Consider the following 18,505-nt stretch of genomic DNA (forward strand, 5'->3'; position numbering starts at 1 on the left):
ACAGTCACAGATAAAAAGTTGCAATTAATAAAAAAGCTATTCCCAGACAGAATTTTTTCATCTAAAATGGTCCACGAGAAGCAGGCTATTGGTTCGCAAGTAATTTTTTGAAGCGCTTAAGCAACAAATGACATAACTTACAACAGAAAAATACCATTTGATTTACAAAAACAAAAAATACGTTCTCATTTTATTGTATTTATGTTTGCCTTCCTGTCTAGCATGCGTTCAAAAAGTCAATGTTGGTTTCAATAAAGCGGAGATGGTTTCAAAGAGTTAGTTTCACTGTGAGTTGTTAGTTATTGTTTATTAGCACTGCCAACACGACAATTTATCATTAGCAGCTTTCTCAATTGCGTTTTCGCGTTTTGTTTGCAACCGCCACATTCCAATTCCAAAGCAGTTGCTATGCTCAATTTTCAAAGCAGAAAATCAGATGAGATGGTAACATATTTCACCTCTCACTGCAAACCTATTCTATGCAAAACCTATTCTATTCTAAACCTAACTGCAAATTTTTCGGCGAGGAAGTGATCAAATGGCAGTAAGCGTTTATTATTAGTAGTTGCACTGCGCTGACAGATCGTAGCTTTGAAAAGAGAAGCTGATTGGAGCATTTAATTGTAATGTTTCTATCTCTGCAGTTCTATTTTTATATCACATGCAGAATTTAGCACCCCGTAAATTGTTGCAACACTATTTTAAGATTTTTGTTAGATGTCGTCAGATATACCTGTTGGACTTGTTTCGACTATGGGTGAGTTGTTTGATCTCAGATAATCAGTCAATCGTCAATATGACTGTGTTTAGTTTGAGATAGTTTGTGTTGATCGAAAGACCTGATTATGAAACTGGTAAAACTTGATTAAACTCTTAGTGATCTGCATTTCTCGTCATTTGACTATACCAAGCATAGTTCGATCGAAGCAACAGGTACAGTTATGCAGTACTCAATTTTAACAGGGTATTTTGTATTTGCCCAACAAACATTGATCATAGTGTAGGCCATGTTTGGTTGCTTTGTAGTTTGTATCTGGATAAAATTTTTGGGATGTGATAAAAAATGGTCATGTTTTTTTTCGTAAAAATAACTGGTCACAGAAAGCTCCAGCGCCGTTGGTGCATGCACCGCTGATAGTTCTAAGACTCTTGTAAAGTGCTTAATACTCAGAAAACCTCTTCAGCTTAGACTTGTCCAAGTAAACTGCTATAATTGAAGTAGTTTTAATATTTGATGGCATGCTTCTAAAAGAGCTCTACTAATAGTGACTTAATGAGATTTTAATTAATTTTCATTTCAAAAACTCTTCGAGTGGTTTTGGTTCTTTTCAGATAAATTTGTTGACTACCTCGTGAAATCTTTTGAACAAAGACACCAAAGTGCATTACTATTGAACACCGCCTCCTCCACCTTCACAATAACAGTCACCACCTGTCGCCTGCTCTTTATATGTTTAGTATTTAACATTAGCTTTAGCACACCTCCACCACAAGAATAAGAAGCAATCGCAACTATCAAGCTATCTAGCCGGTCAGACTCATCATCTGTCCTTAATCAAATAGATCAAAGAGAATTTTGATGAAATTTATTGAAGCGTTCAGCAAAATTACAATTTATACCATTATAAGTAGAAATTTTAACAGCACCAAACAATCTACGTTAATTCCAAATTTTTGCAACCGACTGTTTTTTTTATTTGCTGCTTGTAAAAACATCGGCCATTTTTTGTATATATTTTCATTCGCCATTATTAGAGCGTCTGTTTGTTCGTTTTGATTTTCTGCATAGTTTGCTGGTGGTATATGCAAAATTGTACCTGCTTTACCTTTTAGCAGCGTAATTTACTTTGATCATCGATTACTTTCTTAGCCTGGTTACTGTACGTTTACTATAGAAGAACCAAAACTTTGACTTGAATTATTAAAGTTTGAAATTAGTTTCTGAATCATAATTGTTTTGAGTTTATTGAATTTTGGGACTTTATCTGTTACTAGTTGGGTTAATTTAACATTCCATTTGCGTACATATTAAGCTGCGATACAAAAAGGGGTTATAAAGGGTCAGTTATAGTATATATTTTGCTTCGAAATTTTCGAGTTATTTAACACCTGTCGTTATTTCACTTATACCCGCTGCAGAATCAGTCTCAAAGTTGTGCACTTTTTTCTTTCCCCTTTTGAATATGATATTCTGAAATAATCAATTTTAAACCACACTAGTAATTGAATAAACTGAGCTAGAAACTTTCATTTTTTGTTGGGACATAAACCGTAATCTATGCTGAAAAAAGTAAGTTTGCATTCAATTGTTCAGTATGAGGAATTTCATTCCTGTGATTGGACGAATAAGTGTTATAATATTTTTGAAACTATTGTGCATAATGAATTTGCCACTATTACATTCAATGAATCTGTTTCTTAATTTGGTTAAAATGATTGGAACGGATAAAGTCAGTTTTAAAAATGAAAAAAAAAACTTCAAAGCAGCATTTTACAACCAAGATAGTAGATTTTAAAAATAAATAAATAGAAATAAAGTTTTTATCATAGTACACATTAAATTGATAAAATCAAGAAATAGGGTCACGGGGAAAGGGAACAGTTGAAAGTTTGAAACAGAAATGACAAGTGCTACACTGTTCGCGGATATTGACCCCAGGGGATGTGACGATGTACTACCTGCTATTCCAAATGCCTCCTCCTTGTTTATTCACACAGGCAATATCATCAACAGAGGATTTATATACAAGAGGTCGCCAACTGTCACCGAGGAGGTTTGTTAGAATCACATTTTATCACTTAATTGTTCGGATCTAAAGAAATAGGTAAGAACTATATGCTTGATGTGCTCTTCAGACAGTGTTGAACGGTCGTTTTACCATCGGAGGAGAAAGTGAGTTGTGTCATTGGAACATCTTTGTAAAGTGTCATTCGGAAAAGCAAAATGGATAGGAGGAATTAGAAAAGTGTTTCATAAGAAGCCGTTGTTTGTTGCAACTCAGCTGATTCTTGAAACAAGCTGCATCATAAATAAACTAAGAATTTGTCAAATGAAAAATTTGCTCTGTGTGCGGGTTTTTTCAAAAATGGTCCAAATTTTGCACATTTAAGCTCATTATACAGCTTTGGGTCCCATTTTTTATTGAAGGCATATTTTGATTGAATGCTCGTGAACGAAGTTTGAGGCAATTGTGTATTTTATGCAACTTTTTGATGAGAAATTCTGACCTTTTGATTGACTGATTGACTACGTTCTTTTTTTGCTTTTTGCGCAATTTTGAGCAGATCATTGCAACCCGAGGCAGTGTAATACTAAAATTCAACCTGCAGGGCGTCAATGTTTCACTTTTTTCATTTCAATTCTTTAATAACCAATAATAGCGCAATTTACTAATTTTTTTGTTCCCACCAAAAAAATTGCGATGATGTTCTAAGTGACCGCATCTGCAGTTAACTCTTAAGGCAGAATACAACCAATAGAAAATTTTAAAAGAAAAGTAATCAAATATGATAGTACTTTTACATTCTTATTTCACGATAGAGGTTTGAAGAGAATTCTAATTCTAAATGAGTCTGGTGTTACTGAATATAGCAATGTTTGCTCTATGTTGCCTCAAACTGTAACAATGAGCTGAAGATAAATTTTCTCTGTATCTGTTTCTCGGTTAACTTTTCTCGTCTTTAATTTTTGGCTGTAGAACTATTTGTCTGAGCACAATCGGCCATGCTGAGCAAACGAGTAGCAAATGTGGCTTTCTAAATACATTATTTTGAGCTATGACTTGAGGTCTGCAGTGTTGTTTTATGTGCTACAGATTTTTAATTTCCAGGTTTCAAACCTCAAACGTAAAAATATTTTAATTGAAGCTTCGACCCAGCAGGGCTGTTAGAGGCTCTCCTGCTGAGTGTATAGAGTGCTGTTTTTCGAGTTTTAAAAAGAATTTTAATAGCCGCCGTCAGCCTTTTAACGACTATTATTTAGGCGCTCTCATTTTTTTTTACAATTCAATGATTTTGTATTGTATTGAGGCGCTGTCTTTTTTTAATGATCTGTTCACACATTTCTTAATCTTTGAATTCAAAGATTATTAATAGGAAGTGAAGCGCAAAAGCGAGAGTGAGAAAACGGTGTTTGAACAAAAATTAGCTTGTGGTTTTTTGTTTACATGCGGCTATTTGAAATTGATTTTTGCTAATTTTTCAATTTGTTGATCGAATTTTTGTCTAATTGGCTTTCCAAATCCATTTCTTGTCAATCTTAGGTCTATTGTTTTATTAGTCATTTCTTTGATTAATGCTTTTTGCTTAACCTATTGATGATGTTTTTCGTTTTACATAGTCACGACTTATCTCACTCGCTGTTTCAGCTGAATGGATTCTAAATTTTTGCATGCATTGAAATACGCTATGTAGGGAATACGGCCATTGTCAAAAGACCAAAATCAAAATAAACGTGATAAACCGATAAAGACCGGTCATTAAGTCATAGTTCATTAGGTTATCAAAGTCCAATAGAGCGAATGCTAGCTGACATTAGTATTGGCCTCAATAGCCTTTAGTTTACTAGCTGATTTAAGTATTGTTTTGAATATAACTGAACCTTCATACCACATTTGAACACTTTTTGAAACTTCGGAAAAAATTCGTCAATTTCTATCTTCTGTTTCAATCCCGATATTCGTCAACGGAGGCTATTTCTGGCAATTTGCCGGCTATATTTCTCCTGGTTTTCTTTTGTTGGTGTCGCTTTTGACGGTTCAATTTTTTTTGGACAGAGGCAAAACTTAATCTCTCATTATCTTTTGATAATGAAAAGTGAATACATGCATGAATATTTTTAAAAATTCAATCACTCTTCACGTTTTGATTGCAATCACAATTCTTGAACATGTTTGTGTTTATTCGAGATGTGTTTAAATAAAGCGCGCCCTTTCTGAGTTCAATTAAGCTGACATCTTAAATTTTAGCTGCCCAATTTTTCTGTCGTTACTTTAGATCTCATTCGATTCATTGGTATTTTGAGCCTCGAGGTCTAGAAAACTATTGCAGCTATTTTCTTGCAACCTGCCTGCTATGATTTTTGATATAATAAAATAGCGTGACTTCCTTTAAAAATTCCTTACAATTGTAATTATAATTTTTTATTGCGAGAGGTTAGAGACTTCTACGTTGAAGGACAATTATGAGCCTCTTTGCTTCGTCACTAAATCACATTTTTTAATAGCCTTTTTTAAATGTAATAAATGAAATGATTGTTGCCAAAAGTGATCTTGGCGAGTGTTTTGACTTATCGGGTCATTTGTTGGCCTTACTTGCAACAGAAACCATTTTTTAAAGGGAATTTATAGTTGAATTAGTGAAGTTTTTCGGGCCGGGCCCTCGAGCTGTTTTTGATGGGTTTTGGTATGAATATAACGAAACGATTTGTAGTTAGTCTAGTTGACTCGGTTTCAATCAAAGTGACTCTAATCTGCTAAATTGACAGCTCGAAGTCAAGTAGAGTCATTGCTGACGACATAATGACCTAATGACTTTATCTTTCGTCCTCAAAGGTCATGAACTGTTTGCTTAACTCTGAGGTTAAAGATACTAAGCTTTATTTTTTGGCGATTCTGTAATCTAAATGACACACATAAGATCTAAAGAACAGATTGACAGTTCGGCGGCTGATGCTTTTTCAATTTCAGAATTTTTGCAAATGTTTCCAGTAAATGTGCAAATTAGAGCAGATATTTTGCCAACAACAGTTTCTCATGTTTCAGATCAAACTGACGTGTGTAAAAACACTGGGAAAATGGCTTTCGGGAATAAACAAACACGAGACAAAGGTAACTATCGACTTAAACTCTGACATTTTGTCGGTCTTGAGTAACTTCCCGTCGAAATTTTTGGCGCCATAGTAATGTGACTCACTCACCCTGACTTGACGCAATACAAGCAATCAAAATACGAATGATTTCAAATGTAATCCCAAACCAAGTTCAAAAAGGCTGATGATAAGAATTTGGTTATATTAAATTGAAAGAGCTCAGAATGAGTAAATGACGTTAGCAAAAATTGATAAAATAGTTTTCAGCATGCAAATAAAATATGTGAATATGTCTGAATGTGCATTTTACTGTTGTTAGATGTTGGATGTGGTAGACATGGACTATGGCCAGATCACCAACTCAGCCGGGATCACAGAAGACAGAAAGAACCTTAAGATAACAGGTTAACTACAGATTAGGAAGAAGAACTTCTCGGTACTTCATTGCTGTGACGTCAGCTTACATACTGATTTATCTCAGAAATTTAAGTGGGTCCTTATAACGCTCGCCAATCGTACACAATTTATTTTTTATCATGCGCATTTTTATTTATCATGACTGATTTTGGTAAATATTTGTCCCTTAATGGTCAGTAATGTCTTTTGCACGTTGGCTTCATTTTTGTCCACTCTGTGATTGACAATGATGATGAATTTGTTTCTCGCAGCCCATAGTAGTTTTTTGTAACTGCTACATGTTTTTATATGCTAAAAGTCAGAAAGCCGGCTTATCGCTATGTTAAAGGCATGTGCTTAGTATACAATTGATTAATGGTGCAATCCCCTGACTGCGTGAAACACTGTCGATCTGGGGCTGAGTTGTCACGTAACCATGGCTCCAGGTTGACCCCAGTCGTCGCCCCGATATCTGCTTCAATAATGGCTCCACTTGAGATTATGAAATGTTTGGAATAAAAAAGGACAGTTGAGAACAGGCTTCTCTTTATCCACTTCAACATTCTAATGATGTTCCGCTGTGATAACGGGGAACAACATTATTATTCTAAACGTGACTTGTGGCCAACACCAAAACAATACAATACAATAGGTGCTATTGATAGATAGTCCAAAACATATTGACGAAAGGAGTAAATAAAGTCGCTCGTTCGACTAGACTACCGAATTGGGCCGTTTTGTCATTCTCTGGGCTCAGTTAAACAGGTGTTCTCCTTCAGATATTGAGATTAAGAGCACAATCGACAACTTGCTACCCAACAAACGCATAGGAAAATCTTGTGTGTCACAATTTCCGACGATGCCTTACTTCAAGCAAGAGCATTTAACCAAGTTCAAACAGCTGACATCGGTTGCTTCTCTTTGGCTTCTTGGCTATCCGCAAAAAAAACGACCAATTAGGATAAGATTATTTGTAAGCAGTTGATTAACTGCTATCAAACGAAGGTTGTAGGTATTATGTTTGTGCGATTTTACTTGTGCGATTTTTTGCTTGACCGATTTTTCGTCTTTTAACTTTTTTCCTCAAAAACGGGATAAACAGGTAAAGCCCAGAGGGCATTAATTGGCCGAGCAGCTATGTTAGAGCATTAATGGTCTCGAATGTGCGAAATTTCATGGTGAAGGTGGGTAGAGTTTGAGCTCCCAGGCTCTTACCCGGCTATTTGAAAGATACAACGAGTCTTCTTCTGAAACTAAATTAGTTCTGAGTTAGTGTAAAGTACCGGTAAAGTTGTTTTACAGACACCATGTAGTTTGATTGATGTCATGATAGAGGAACTGACATAGCAAAGCCAATAAAGAGTGATTCTAGAAATATTCTCGTTAAAACTTTTTCTGCCAGCGTTTGTCGCTTTACTCAGATTTTAGTCTTTTTCATTTATTAAAAATTTCAATACCCAAATTGTCAGGACTGGAATTTATTGAGCTAATACATTACCTGGACTTTTTTTCGGTCGTTCCAGTATGAGTTGAGTAATTAATTGCCTCTGATTTTATAGTTGTACGATCATATTTTTGAAAATCTTTGGACCTAATACAGAGCAGAGAATCTTCTCTATCATGTTATGTTATAATTTGTTTTGTTTCAGTGAAACTGTTTGTCAACAATGCTGGGCCAGATTGCGTGAATGAGGCTCTTAACTGTGGTAAGTATGTGATTGATATCAGATGTATCAATTTTATTAAATTGACATTGAAAAAATTATCAGCTGCTGTTGAACAACAATTTAATTCACAACTAATATTTGAAGGTCCATGGTCGAATCAGTTCGCATTACATGTAGAGACTTTTCTTGGAATGTAATGCTCTTAGAAGGGAGTCTTAGAGACACCCAGAAGGGAAATGTTGCTCACAAACTAGTTGATTGACTGAATAATTGTAATGAGAGCGGCAAGTATAGCGTTTCAGTTTTGTTAGTCAAATTATGAACCATACCTGAACTTCAAAAATAGAGCATCGGCAGAGTTCTTTTTGTTTCTTTTTGTACACGCTGCTATCCAAATGAGGTCACTGACGGCAATGGAAACCATTTGCGGACAATGTTGATATAAATGGGTCATTAAAGATTGAACTACATTTCTATCATTCAGCATCATTAGGATAAGCAAAATGAATTGTCATTTTTTTATGTTGAACAAGGCTCGTTTTAGTTGGAGCTAAGTTGGGTACTTCATACGTGGAAACTCTGATCCTCTCTTTGCCCGGAACCTCCCACGGGGCCTCTGTCACCTACAATGGATTAGTGGGTCCGTACTGGGAGGCAGCAGAGAGTGTGTCCCACTTCGAGTACACCTCTCGCACTCACCACTCTGAATGTTCCAAGCGATCCAATCCTGATGGTGAGTATAAATTTTCTGCCAGATTTTAGTTTTGTTAACACGCGGAAAACGTCCAGGGCTGTTTATGACCCCTAGTTACAAATATTAAGTTGTCATGAGGTTTAAAGTTAACTGTGCAACTAAAGACAAAGTGGGAAATAAAATAACGCAATTAAGAGAGAAACGATTTATTGTTTTCTAGTTCGATCAGAGGAATTTATTGCGGTCGATAAGGCAAAATTTGTGACCGGACGTTTCATATCTTAAAATAGAGAAAGTTTGCTTCAAATTGTTTGGAACAATTTTGGAAAGTTTTGGTTGCGTTAAATTTGAAAGCCATTTCGTTGTGGTTTTGATGTTTACTTTGTATATTTTGTTTCATTCTATTTTTGAAACAAAGCCGCACATTTTTGAATTTTTTTGTGTTTCAACTGGTTTTTTACGAAGAGGTACCTGTGGGCTGCATTGTTTTCAGAGTCTCGGTAAGAAATTTTTATTTACCAGATTTGCCAGTTAGTGATAGTTTTATTAGTATTCTGGTTTTTAACTGCTACGACGATTTTGAACTGTCTTCACCACGTCTAAAATATTCATGTGTTTGGTAACCAAATGGGATTGAGTGGCAAGCATAATTCTTCCCTATAGTTTTTCTTAAATTTTTTTCTCGGCAAATTTGAGGCAAAGTTGGTTGATTTTAAAATTTTGTCGTTTTTTATTTGAGTGAGTTTGATGTTTTTCGCCTTTAATGTAAAAAGCAAAATAACCAATGACTTTTGAGATATTTTGTTGATGAAAATAATTTTAATTGCTCTCAAACGAAGTTTGTAGCGATTATATTAGTCCTGTCGGTCTTTTATGCGATTTTTCGCATGCCGGTTTTTCGTCTGACCCATTTCATTTGACTTTTTGTCCTCAAAAACGGGATAAATTCGTAGCCTCGGCGGGTATTAAGCGCTCTTAGCGCCTTTCAGCTCACTAGTCTCCAATTATGCAATTCACAGAAACTGTTTTAGAGACATACTTATAGTGTGAAGGGCGGTTCTTAGAGGATGACCCCCCCCCCCCCCCCACACATACACACACAACACAAATCAGCCCCCTCTCACTTCACCCCCTCCCCCCAATCGCCGCCCCTTTACATCGTTCAGGCCGTAAGGGCACCGTGTAGCCAAAAACCGCCCTCCCATCGTTGCCTCCCACTATTACACTAAGTTTTTGATGGAGGGATTGTTCTACGCCGTATAGGTAGTTGATTTCTGGAGGTTTTCGCGGACAGTTATCGTTCGAGCAATTGCGTATGTTGACTTAAAGGTGGCTTCAGTGGTTGGATTGCTGATCAGTGAGGTCCAGAGTGTCGTGTCATGGTCTTTTGTTTCAGAAAACTGCGGTTATTTCATGCGTAATTAATTGCTCTTGAACGAACTATGAAGAAATTATTTCAAATGTGTCTATTTTGAACTTTTGCTTGCCCAATTTTGTGCTTATGTTCAAGAACATTCTGTCGCTCTCGATTGAAATTTTCTCGCCTGACTTCTTGATTTTCTGGTGCTAGGACAATAGATCGAAAGGCAACAAATCGAAAGCAAATATTGGGACAGTAGATCCAAAATAAAATTATTCAGGTTGCGTGTGGCCAATCAGATAAGCTGTCATTTTTTATACAGCGTATAAAATTTTCTGTTTTGATATTTTGTTCGGTTGTGATAGATTCATATCAAGTCTCACGGGCCGCTAAGGCATGGCCACGGCTCGCGAGTCATGGCCAGATGCGGCAGTTTTAACACCAGCTCGCAAATAATACCTAATTTCGGCCGATGAGATTAGATTAATTTTGGAGCTAGTGTCCCTATTTTTCTGTTTTCGATCTAACGTCCAATCTATTTTCCTGTCACCTGATTTTCTAGCTTCATAATCGTAATTGCGTAATAGATAAGTTGTGCGATTGGCGTCTGGAAAACGTGGATTCGAATTCCTCCCTTATAGCGACTTTTTGCACACATGCATATGGTGACTGCGTGTTTGTCTTCTGGTGGATGCATATTACTTGTTTTTGAGAGAATAAAGGGAGACAACTCCCTTTCAGAAATACCTGTGCAACTGAGCTATGGTCACCAATAATTACTCAAGCAGACACCATCAAGCTAAATTTTTTATTAAATCTATTCAGATACTATGCACCGAATGAGTAAGTATACAAATAAGACGACATTTAATTGCTTTCGAACGAAGTTTGACATAATTATTGTAATCGTGTGTCTAATGAAAAACTTTTGCCTGACTGTTTTACTTTTACGCTCTTGACTTTTTACGTAATCTAATTTTTTCTTTTTATTTACAATTTTAAGAAGCTGAACTCAATTTTAAGAAGCTGAACTCAAACAGTGCGCCAAAATTACTGTCCTTTTTTATTTTACATCTTAATGGTTGTATATAATTACCACTAATGACATCATTTGAATCACCTTAGTTAATTTCTTTGTCCGCCTCCTCCAAGCTACCTCCCGTCCACCACATGATTGAAGCAGGCTCCAATAGGATGGCTCTTAATATTCTTATGAGTGAAATTCTTGCGATATAAGTGGGTTATGTTTTTTTGGGCTAATTATAATTGTACCCGGGATTGTTATATTTCTCAGCATATCTGGTAAATTTTCATATTTAATAGCCGCACAACGATAGCTGGGGCTATTATTGGCCTTCTCTTGATTTTTTACAATTCAAAGAATTTGAATTGTATTAGGGCGCATTCTTTTTTAAGATCTGTTCACACATTTTCATGATTTTCGAAGTCAAATTGGAGTAGTGATTTTGGTCACGACGAAACAGGAAATGGAGCGAAAAAGCGAGTGGTTTTGCGGCGTGAAGTTTTTCGCTCTTATTTTAAAGTAAAGTGAGAAAAAGGTGTTTGAACAAAATTTCCCTTTCTCGCTAGTGGTTTTTTGTTCACATGCGGCATTTTGACATTGATTTTGTTTTTTTATTTTTTATTTGATTTTATTTTCAGAAATGGGTTTTCCCTATTCACTCATATTCCGTTCTAGGTCTGGTGTTTTGTTTAGTTCTGGGTCTGGCGTCATGAAAATTTTGTGAATTGTACGTCAGGACGACTTGTCCTTCTATGTTTTTTTAATTTGCTTTACCTTTTGACCACGTTTTTCGTTTTACATAAGTCACGATTTTCACGTTTGACTTCTGACTTATCTCACTCACTGTTTCAACTGAATGGATTCTTTTTTTTTCGCTCTGATTTCAAAGTAGAGTGAGAAAACTGTGTTTGAACAAAAATTCGCTTTCTCGCTAGTGATTTTTTGTTCACATGCGGCAATTTCACTTTCAGTTTTACTGTTTTTTTTCGATTTTTTGGATAGGATTTTTTCTTAATGGTTTTCCCAATCCATTCATAGTTAATTCTAGGCCTAGTTTTTTTTTGTTTGAACCAAATTTTCATTCCTCGCTAGTGTTTTTTGTTCACATGCGGCATTTTGACATTCTGTTTTTTTTTATTTATCTGATTTTTTTGGAAATGGTTTTCCCAATTCATTCATAAGAACATGACGTCACAACCACTTCAAATCTGATTTTTGTTCATTCGTTCATGCAATTTCAACTGAAGTGTGTGCGTGAGGTCATCTTTCGCTCTTAGTGGAGCGAGTTTTTTTGTTCATTCGCGTGATTAAATTTTTGGTCACACTTGACTTTCCTCGCTCTCAAAAATGACTTCCTCGCTTTGAAATTGACTTTTATTTACTTTAATTCAAAGAGATAATGTCAAATGGGTGTGTCTCACTATAAATTAAGGTTGTTTGAGAGCAGCTTATAGAGGCAGCAAAAATTTATACATATTTTGAATCAAAATACAACATATCAGCCTCAATGAAAGGCGGATTTTTTGGTCTGTCTTTTTTACTGTTTTTTGAGACTGCAGATCTACGAAGCTATTGCGGCTATTTTCCGACAATCTGCCAGCTATGTTTTAAATTTTAAAACTGTAGAAAATTTTTTAACAAATCCCGTTTGAGGACTTCGAAATATATATCTTATTTGCAAGCCAGGTTCAGCAATGCGTCCGTGGTATTTGATTTGCGTCCGTGGTAAATTTGATTCGATCATCTATTCAAAACTTTGCACTTCATTGCTCAACGCTAACGACAAAATTTCAAATTCCACCAAATTGGACCAACTTCTGTGAGGCCAAAATAGTTAATTGATCTCAAACGAAGTTTGTAGCCATTATATTTGTCCTGGTGTCTTTTTTATTCAGTTTTTGATTTTTTTGATGCTATTGTTCACTTGACTGATTTTTTGTCTGACTCCCTTGACTTTCTTCCTCAAAAACAGGAAAAAACAGGTAACACGTTTTAGGTAAACCGTAGCTAGTTACTGACGAAGACAACCGCTCACCAGTTGTTTAGAGCAATTTGCCGGACGTTAGTCGGTTATGCTAGAAGAAACTTGACAAAACATTTTTATTACCACGAGATTAACCATTTTTATACAGATATCTAGGTATCGTTTTTCCAAGACCATTAGTCACTTTTCTTTTGTTTGCAGACACCCTGGGCTCTGGTGAAGTGGGAGAAGAGGAGGATGAGGATGAGTTGATGTGCAGTGAGGACAGTGCCTCAGTTGTGAGGAAAGATGCCAATGATGGAAATGTATTCATATCCTGGACTGTCGGATTCTCAGACCTGAACGCAGCCTCCCTCAGAGATGTGTACGATAATGCACATAATGTTAGTTCTATATACGGCTTGGTTTTCTTACCAAATACCTTTCTCTCGGGATGAAATCATTGTTTGGACTGGTTTTAAATGAAGTGATGGAAATTGTAAACTTTTAAGAGCTTATTGGAGAATAGCTCAATTGCCAAGCCTTTCAAGTTGCTGTTCAAGAAAACGTTGGGGCATTAATATCTTTGTAGTGTTTTGCGGTTCCTTGTCGTCAGAATAAGCATTTAGTATAAACGCACATGACCTATCAATTTTGTTTGCCTCTTCCACATTTCCTGCACAGAATCAGACCTGCATCAGAAACGAAAATGATTGCTGTAATCATTTTTTTCGCTTCTGATGCCGGTCTGATTCTGTGCAGGAAATGTGGAAGAGGCAAACAAAAATGATAGGTCATGTTCCTTCGCACATAACTCGTCAAACCCCCATCCAGTTAAAACGTGAAAGTATATTTAAAAAGTGTTTATTTAAAAAGTTTATACTAAATACGTATTCTCAGATATTTGATTTTAGTTATATTCCTGCTGAAAGGTTCTTACTGTTAAATATCGTGAGCTTGTTCGTAACTCTTTTGAGCCGTTTTAGCCTCTAAGCGTGTTCACCGAATGCTTGTATTTTCCTTTCATAAATGCGAGCAGCACTCTGATTCCCATTATCTGGTAATAAATGTTGAAAGGCGGCAATGATAAAAGCGTCAGCAAAACCTGTTTTGAAACGCTCTCACCCATGTATTGAGAAAATAAAACTCGCTCACAAACTAGATTATATTTACTTGCCTCTTAAATGTGTTAAGAACTACATAGCAACGGAGAGTTTTGTATTTTAGTACTTCTTAGTATGCAGTATCTCCCCTCTCCTCGCTCTTAATCAGTGCTCATGATCCCACTGGGGTTGATATAGATAAAACATCAGCCACCTCCTCACATGTTGTTCGAGAGCAATTTGTCCGACTGTATTTGGTATTGTTCAAGTTTTAATTTTAATTAGTCTCACAATACCAAACAATGAATGTGAGTTTCATTTTTGATGGTTCTGTTTTTCGTCAATTTGCAGCAACCCTTAAACCGCTGTCTCGTTCCAAAGACCTTTTTGTCAACACAAATTATTGTTTTGTTTTTTTACCTCAAATTATTGACTTCAACTTTTATTGTGCAAACACATAGTTCAAATTTCTACGTTGAAATTTCGACTGCGATGTTAACAATGCATGCTAAGAATTTTTCCTTTCATTATTTCGTGAAACTTTGAGGTTGTGGCAAAAAACAATGAAAAGAACTTGAACATTTTATTTTGTTTTGAGGTAATTTTTGATTTACAGTGATTAAAAAACAGCCGATTGTCAGGCTTTTATATTCATAGTTATTAGTATATTTTAGTTATTCGGACATCAACAGAGAAAATCAGAACGTTGTCAGACTAATTTGTGATAATTAGTATTTGCGTTTTCTGACATTTTAAGCAAACGAGAAAAGTAACAACTTCTCACATCTCAAATTTTCATGCAAATCAACTGATTTTAGATAAAATTTAAACATATATATTTTTTAATTTACAGGTTTCGCATTTATTGTTGCTCAATGTCTGTTTGTACGAGCTTGTCATTTAGCACTTGCATAAATAAAAGCTATGGTTAAATTTTTTTAGCGTCGATTTTAGTATAAATACTATTAAATATAGTTCTAATATTAAATTTCAAATTATAATCGTGTTCTAATTGCGAGAAAGAGAAGAAACTCGAGCATCAATGTCTTTTATGAAACAAAAATTTAATAATCTTTACCATCGATATATGTTTGCATCTGAATGATTCCACTTCATTTCTTTACGCAAAATGTTGATTGTCAAATTTTAACAATAAGTTCCAGAGAAGAAATTCATGAAATGAAGTTTTTTTGCACCCAGATTTTTTGGGTTGGAACAGTTGCAAGGTGAAAATAATTGTCGAGACAATTGAGCCCGAAGGAAATTCATGTACACCCATTAGCAGTCAAGTTTATGACAATAGCATTTTCAAGAGTTTGTGAGTTTATGTTTGAATTTGGGTAATTGGCTCTAAACTTTGCCCTTTTTCTGGGGTACGGAACCATTATGGTGAAAATATTTGTAGAGATAATTTTTTAAATGGAAGTTGGCACTGAAAAAATTGTGACAAGTGAAAACAGTCACCAGCCAAATTGGATTAGGATAATTGGATGATTGAATGATTCTTTTCAGGATAAATCTGCCAGACTAGTTGGTGTTCTGCTGTAGGTCGCATATTTTGCTCATGTTGACTTTTGGTGTAAAACTATGAAAAGAATAAAATATGTTTTGTAACCTTTGCATAATCTTAACTCATCGCTACGCAAACAGGAGTGAGTGAATCATTGACCGCAAATTTTGTGCTCAAAATTTTAAAACTGTGTCTTTGCGTGATAATCGCTTTGGCCTGATCAATTTTTTAATTGCTCTCAAACGAAGTTTGTAGCAATTATATTAGTCCTGTCGGTCTTTTTTTATGCGATTTTTCGCTTGACCAATTTTTCGTCTGACGCTTTTGACTTTTCGTCCTCAAAAACGGGATAAACAGGTAGCGCCCAGCGGGCATTATGTGCTCTTAGAGCCTTTCAGGTCTGTTTCAGCTCAAACTGTCTTGTAGACTTATACTTATACTTATGGTGTGAGGGGCGGTTCTTAGAGGTTGACACCCCCCCCCCCCTTTGTTGACCCCCCACCCCCACTATTGGCTCCACCCCCCCCCCCCACCGCGCTTTTGCCCCCCACCCAGTGCTGTCCCCATCAGCCCCGGTGCAACCCCCCCCCCTCCCCCGTGGCTAGCTACTGACCAAGCCAATCGCTCGCCGGTCGTTTGAGAGCAATTCGCCCGACGTTAGTCGGTTATGTTTGAATTGTTTAGTTACTCTCAATTTTGTACATGTAAACTCTTTTCGACCATTTACCTTCAATCTTGTATTCACTCAAGAGGCGTGCATTCACGCAGGTGTATGCCTTAATGCATCGAGAACCCCTTGCTGAGAATCACTTTTAATGAGTATGATTTGATTACTTGGGTGCATCAATGTGCATAGAAGTGAGTCGAGTACGAAACTGTTCCAAAAGCCGCGGGTGGCGTTGCTTCAGAAGAACAGCTTAACCATTTGGTCGAAGCAAATATATAAAATTTTAACGAGGTACGAGTTCAAAGAATCTGAGACTATCGGACTATTTTCGACTTGTTAACAAATAAACACTTTGGTTCTGGTGCTTCTATTTTTTATTTACTCTGCTGAATTATAAAGTCTATCGCAGCAAATTTTTGCATGCCTGCTGAATTGAGTTGGTTTTAGAAACAATCGGTTTTTAGAAGATTAATTGTAACAATAGAACGTGCGACTGTTTAGCGCATGTTTTCATTTTATTTGTAATTCAAAACCACAAAATTTTTGTGATCGAATTTTTTTTTACCCGTTTTGAATAACAATATAGCGTGGTCAGGTAACTTCTTTTTGTCAGGGATTTTTGATACGGATATATATATATATATATATATATATATATATATATATATATATATATATATATTTACTGTCGGACTAGGCTGTTCTGTGTTTAGAAGCCCTCGATTGACCAGATTAACTCGGATGTGTGTTGTTCTCCACCTGAAGATTTGGTGGCCTTGTGCAAAGAGAAAGACATCCAACTGTTGACCCACAATGACCCCAGAGACATACTCAGTGAAGATGTCATGGCAGAGATACTTTCGTCACACCTTACACATCACAAAGACTTGCTTGGATGGCAGGTACCGTTCGTTCGTTAATTGCTAATGAAAGCAATAATTTGTATACAATCAAGTATTCCTCAATGTAACTTGAAAGATGAAATAAATGTCTCCGAGAAGGCAGACAAACCTGGTTCAAAGAACCGACCAATCAACGATGCACCAATAAACGCAATCTGTGAAACATGTTTATGACTGAAGACGCATTTGTTTTAGCTCTGCAGTCGTCCCTAATACTCTCTCCCAATAATTTGAAAACCTAGAAATTTGACTGAAGCGGAATTGCATTCGATCATGCCCTGGTTAAAAAGAGATCCTCTCAAAATGCAACTATTGTACCTGAACATGTTTTTTCGGTTAAACGAGGAATACTCTAAATCTGTGAGGACAAAATTGAAATGCCTCTTTCGTAACTTGCCTGAAATGGTCACCAAAATACAAGTTACGAAAGAGGCATCTCAATTTTGTCCTCACAGATTTAGAGTATTCCTAGTTTAACCGAAAAAACATGTTCGGGTACAATAGTTGCATTTTGAGAGGATCTCTTTTTAACCAGGGCATGATCCAATGCAATTCTGATCGAATTTCAGGCAAGACAGATCTATTTGATGCTTTCACGGAGGAAATCATTTTGTTGTTTTAGGTTGCATGGGTGTTGCGCTATTCTGGTCTAGTCAAGTGCAGAGGCATTATTCACACAAAGGGATACATCGTGAAACTTGCCAGGAACAGTTCCTCACAAGACCACTTCATGATAGCACCACATTAACAGAGAACACAGCGAACCCTAACACAACAGTCAAGTTTACATCTGTTTCATACTATTAAAATTATAAAATTGTCAAAAATCCTAATTTCATTGTATGGCTTGATGTCAAATCAAAATTTAAAATTTTTGTTCATTTATTACAACTGAGCTCAAACCCAACCTCATAATGGTAAACCCGCTAGCACATTTGTATTGAGGATTGTCTCACTGAAAATTTGCCAACGGAAAGTGTTTTTAGCACATTTGTGTTATTGAATAAGCTGTTTTCTATAACCTTTTACAAATGCTGGCTGAAAAAGCAACCTTAAAGCAATTAAGAATCCACCAGGATCGAGAATCCAAAAAGGCATGATACCAGACTCAACCAGTCTTATGAGCTCAGTTGGGAAGTCGATAACTTGTAAATATGTTCTCCGAACTGCTATTAATCATAATCATAACTAACTTAACCTGGTCTAAGGTTTGAGGTTTATTCCTTCGCAGTGATGACATCTCGTGGAACGCAAAATGAGCCTTCGAAATCTTTTTTTGCTTCTACGGTTTGTAGATTGGTTTGTTTAAAATTTCGTTGTTAATACGCAACTTTTCTGTGGCTTATTGTTTCTGATATCAAACTTAGCCGACATCACTACTTAATTGTTTGGTAAACTTTGTTTTCTTGA

General features: G+C 36.1%; 1 protein-coding gene across 3 annotated transcripts; it reads left to right on the plus strand.

Annotated features, from left to right (window-relative positions):
* The first annotated feature begins 1,332 nt into the window (after positions 1-1,332).
* On the plus strand, positions 1,333-18,020 carry LOC142345682 (glutamate--cysteine ligase regulatory subunit-like). 3 transcript variants are annotated; one of them, XM_075397908.1, is made up of 9 exons: positions 1,333-2,152; positions 2,603-2,774; positions 5,763-5,828; positions 6,129-6,213; positions 7,855-7,911; positions 8,417-8,605; positions 13,136-13,317; positions 16,907-17,095; positions 17,718-18,020. In XM_075397908.1, the coding sequence occupies exons 2-9, from the start codon at positions 2,622-2,624 to the stop codon at positions 17,841-17,843; spliced, it is 1,047 nt and encodes a 348-aa protein (XP_075254023.1). In that variant the 5' UTR covers positions 1,333-2,152; positions 2,603-2,621; the 3' UTR covers positions 17,844-18,020. The 3 variants fall into 3 exon arrangements, with proteins under 3 accessions (XP_075254023.1, XP_075254022.1, XP_075254021.1); XM_075397907.1 differs by having other exon boundaries at positions 2,610-2,774; XM_075397906.1 differs by having other exon boundaries at positions 2,620-2,774.
* The last annotated feature ends 485 nt before the right edge of the window (positions 18,021-18,505 follow it).

This window comes from Convolutriloba macropyga, chromosome 9 (genome assembly GCF_964194025.1).
Source record: "Convolutriloba macropyga chromosome 9, txConMacr16.3, whole genome shotgun sequence".
Classification (NCBI taxonomy): domain Eukaryota; kingdom Metazoa; phylum Xenacoelomorpha; order Acoela; family Convolutidae; genus Convolutriloba; species Convolutriloba macropyga.

Coding starts and splice junctions, on each gene's coding strand:
- LOC142345682 (XM_075397908.1), top strand. CDS start 2,622: ATGACAAGTGCTACACTGTTCGCGGATATTGACCCCAGGGGATGTGAC. Junction 2,775..5,762: donor CGCCAACTGTCACCGAGGAG/GTTTGTTAGAAT, acceptor CTCATGTTTCAG/ATCAAACTGACGTGTGTAAA. Junction 13,318..16,906: donor TGTACGATAATGCACATAAT/GTTAGTTCTATA, acceptor TTCTGTGTTTAG/AAGCCCTCGATTGACCAGAT.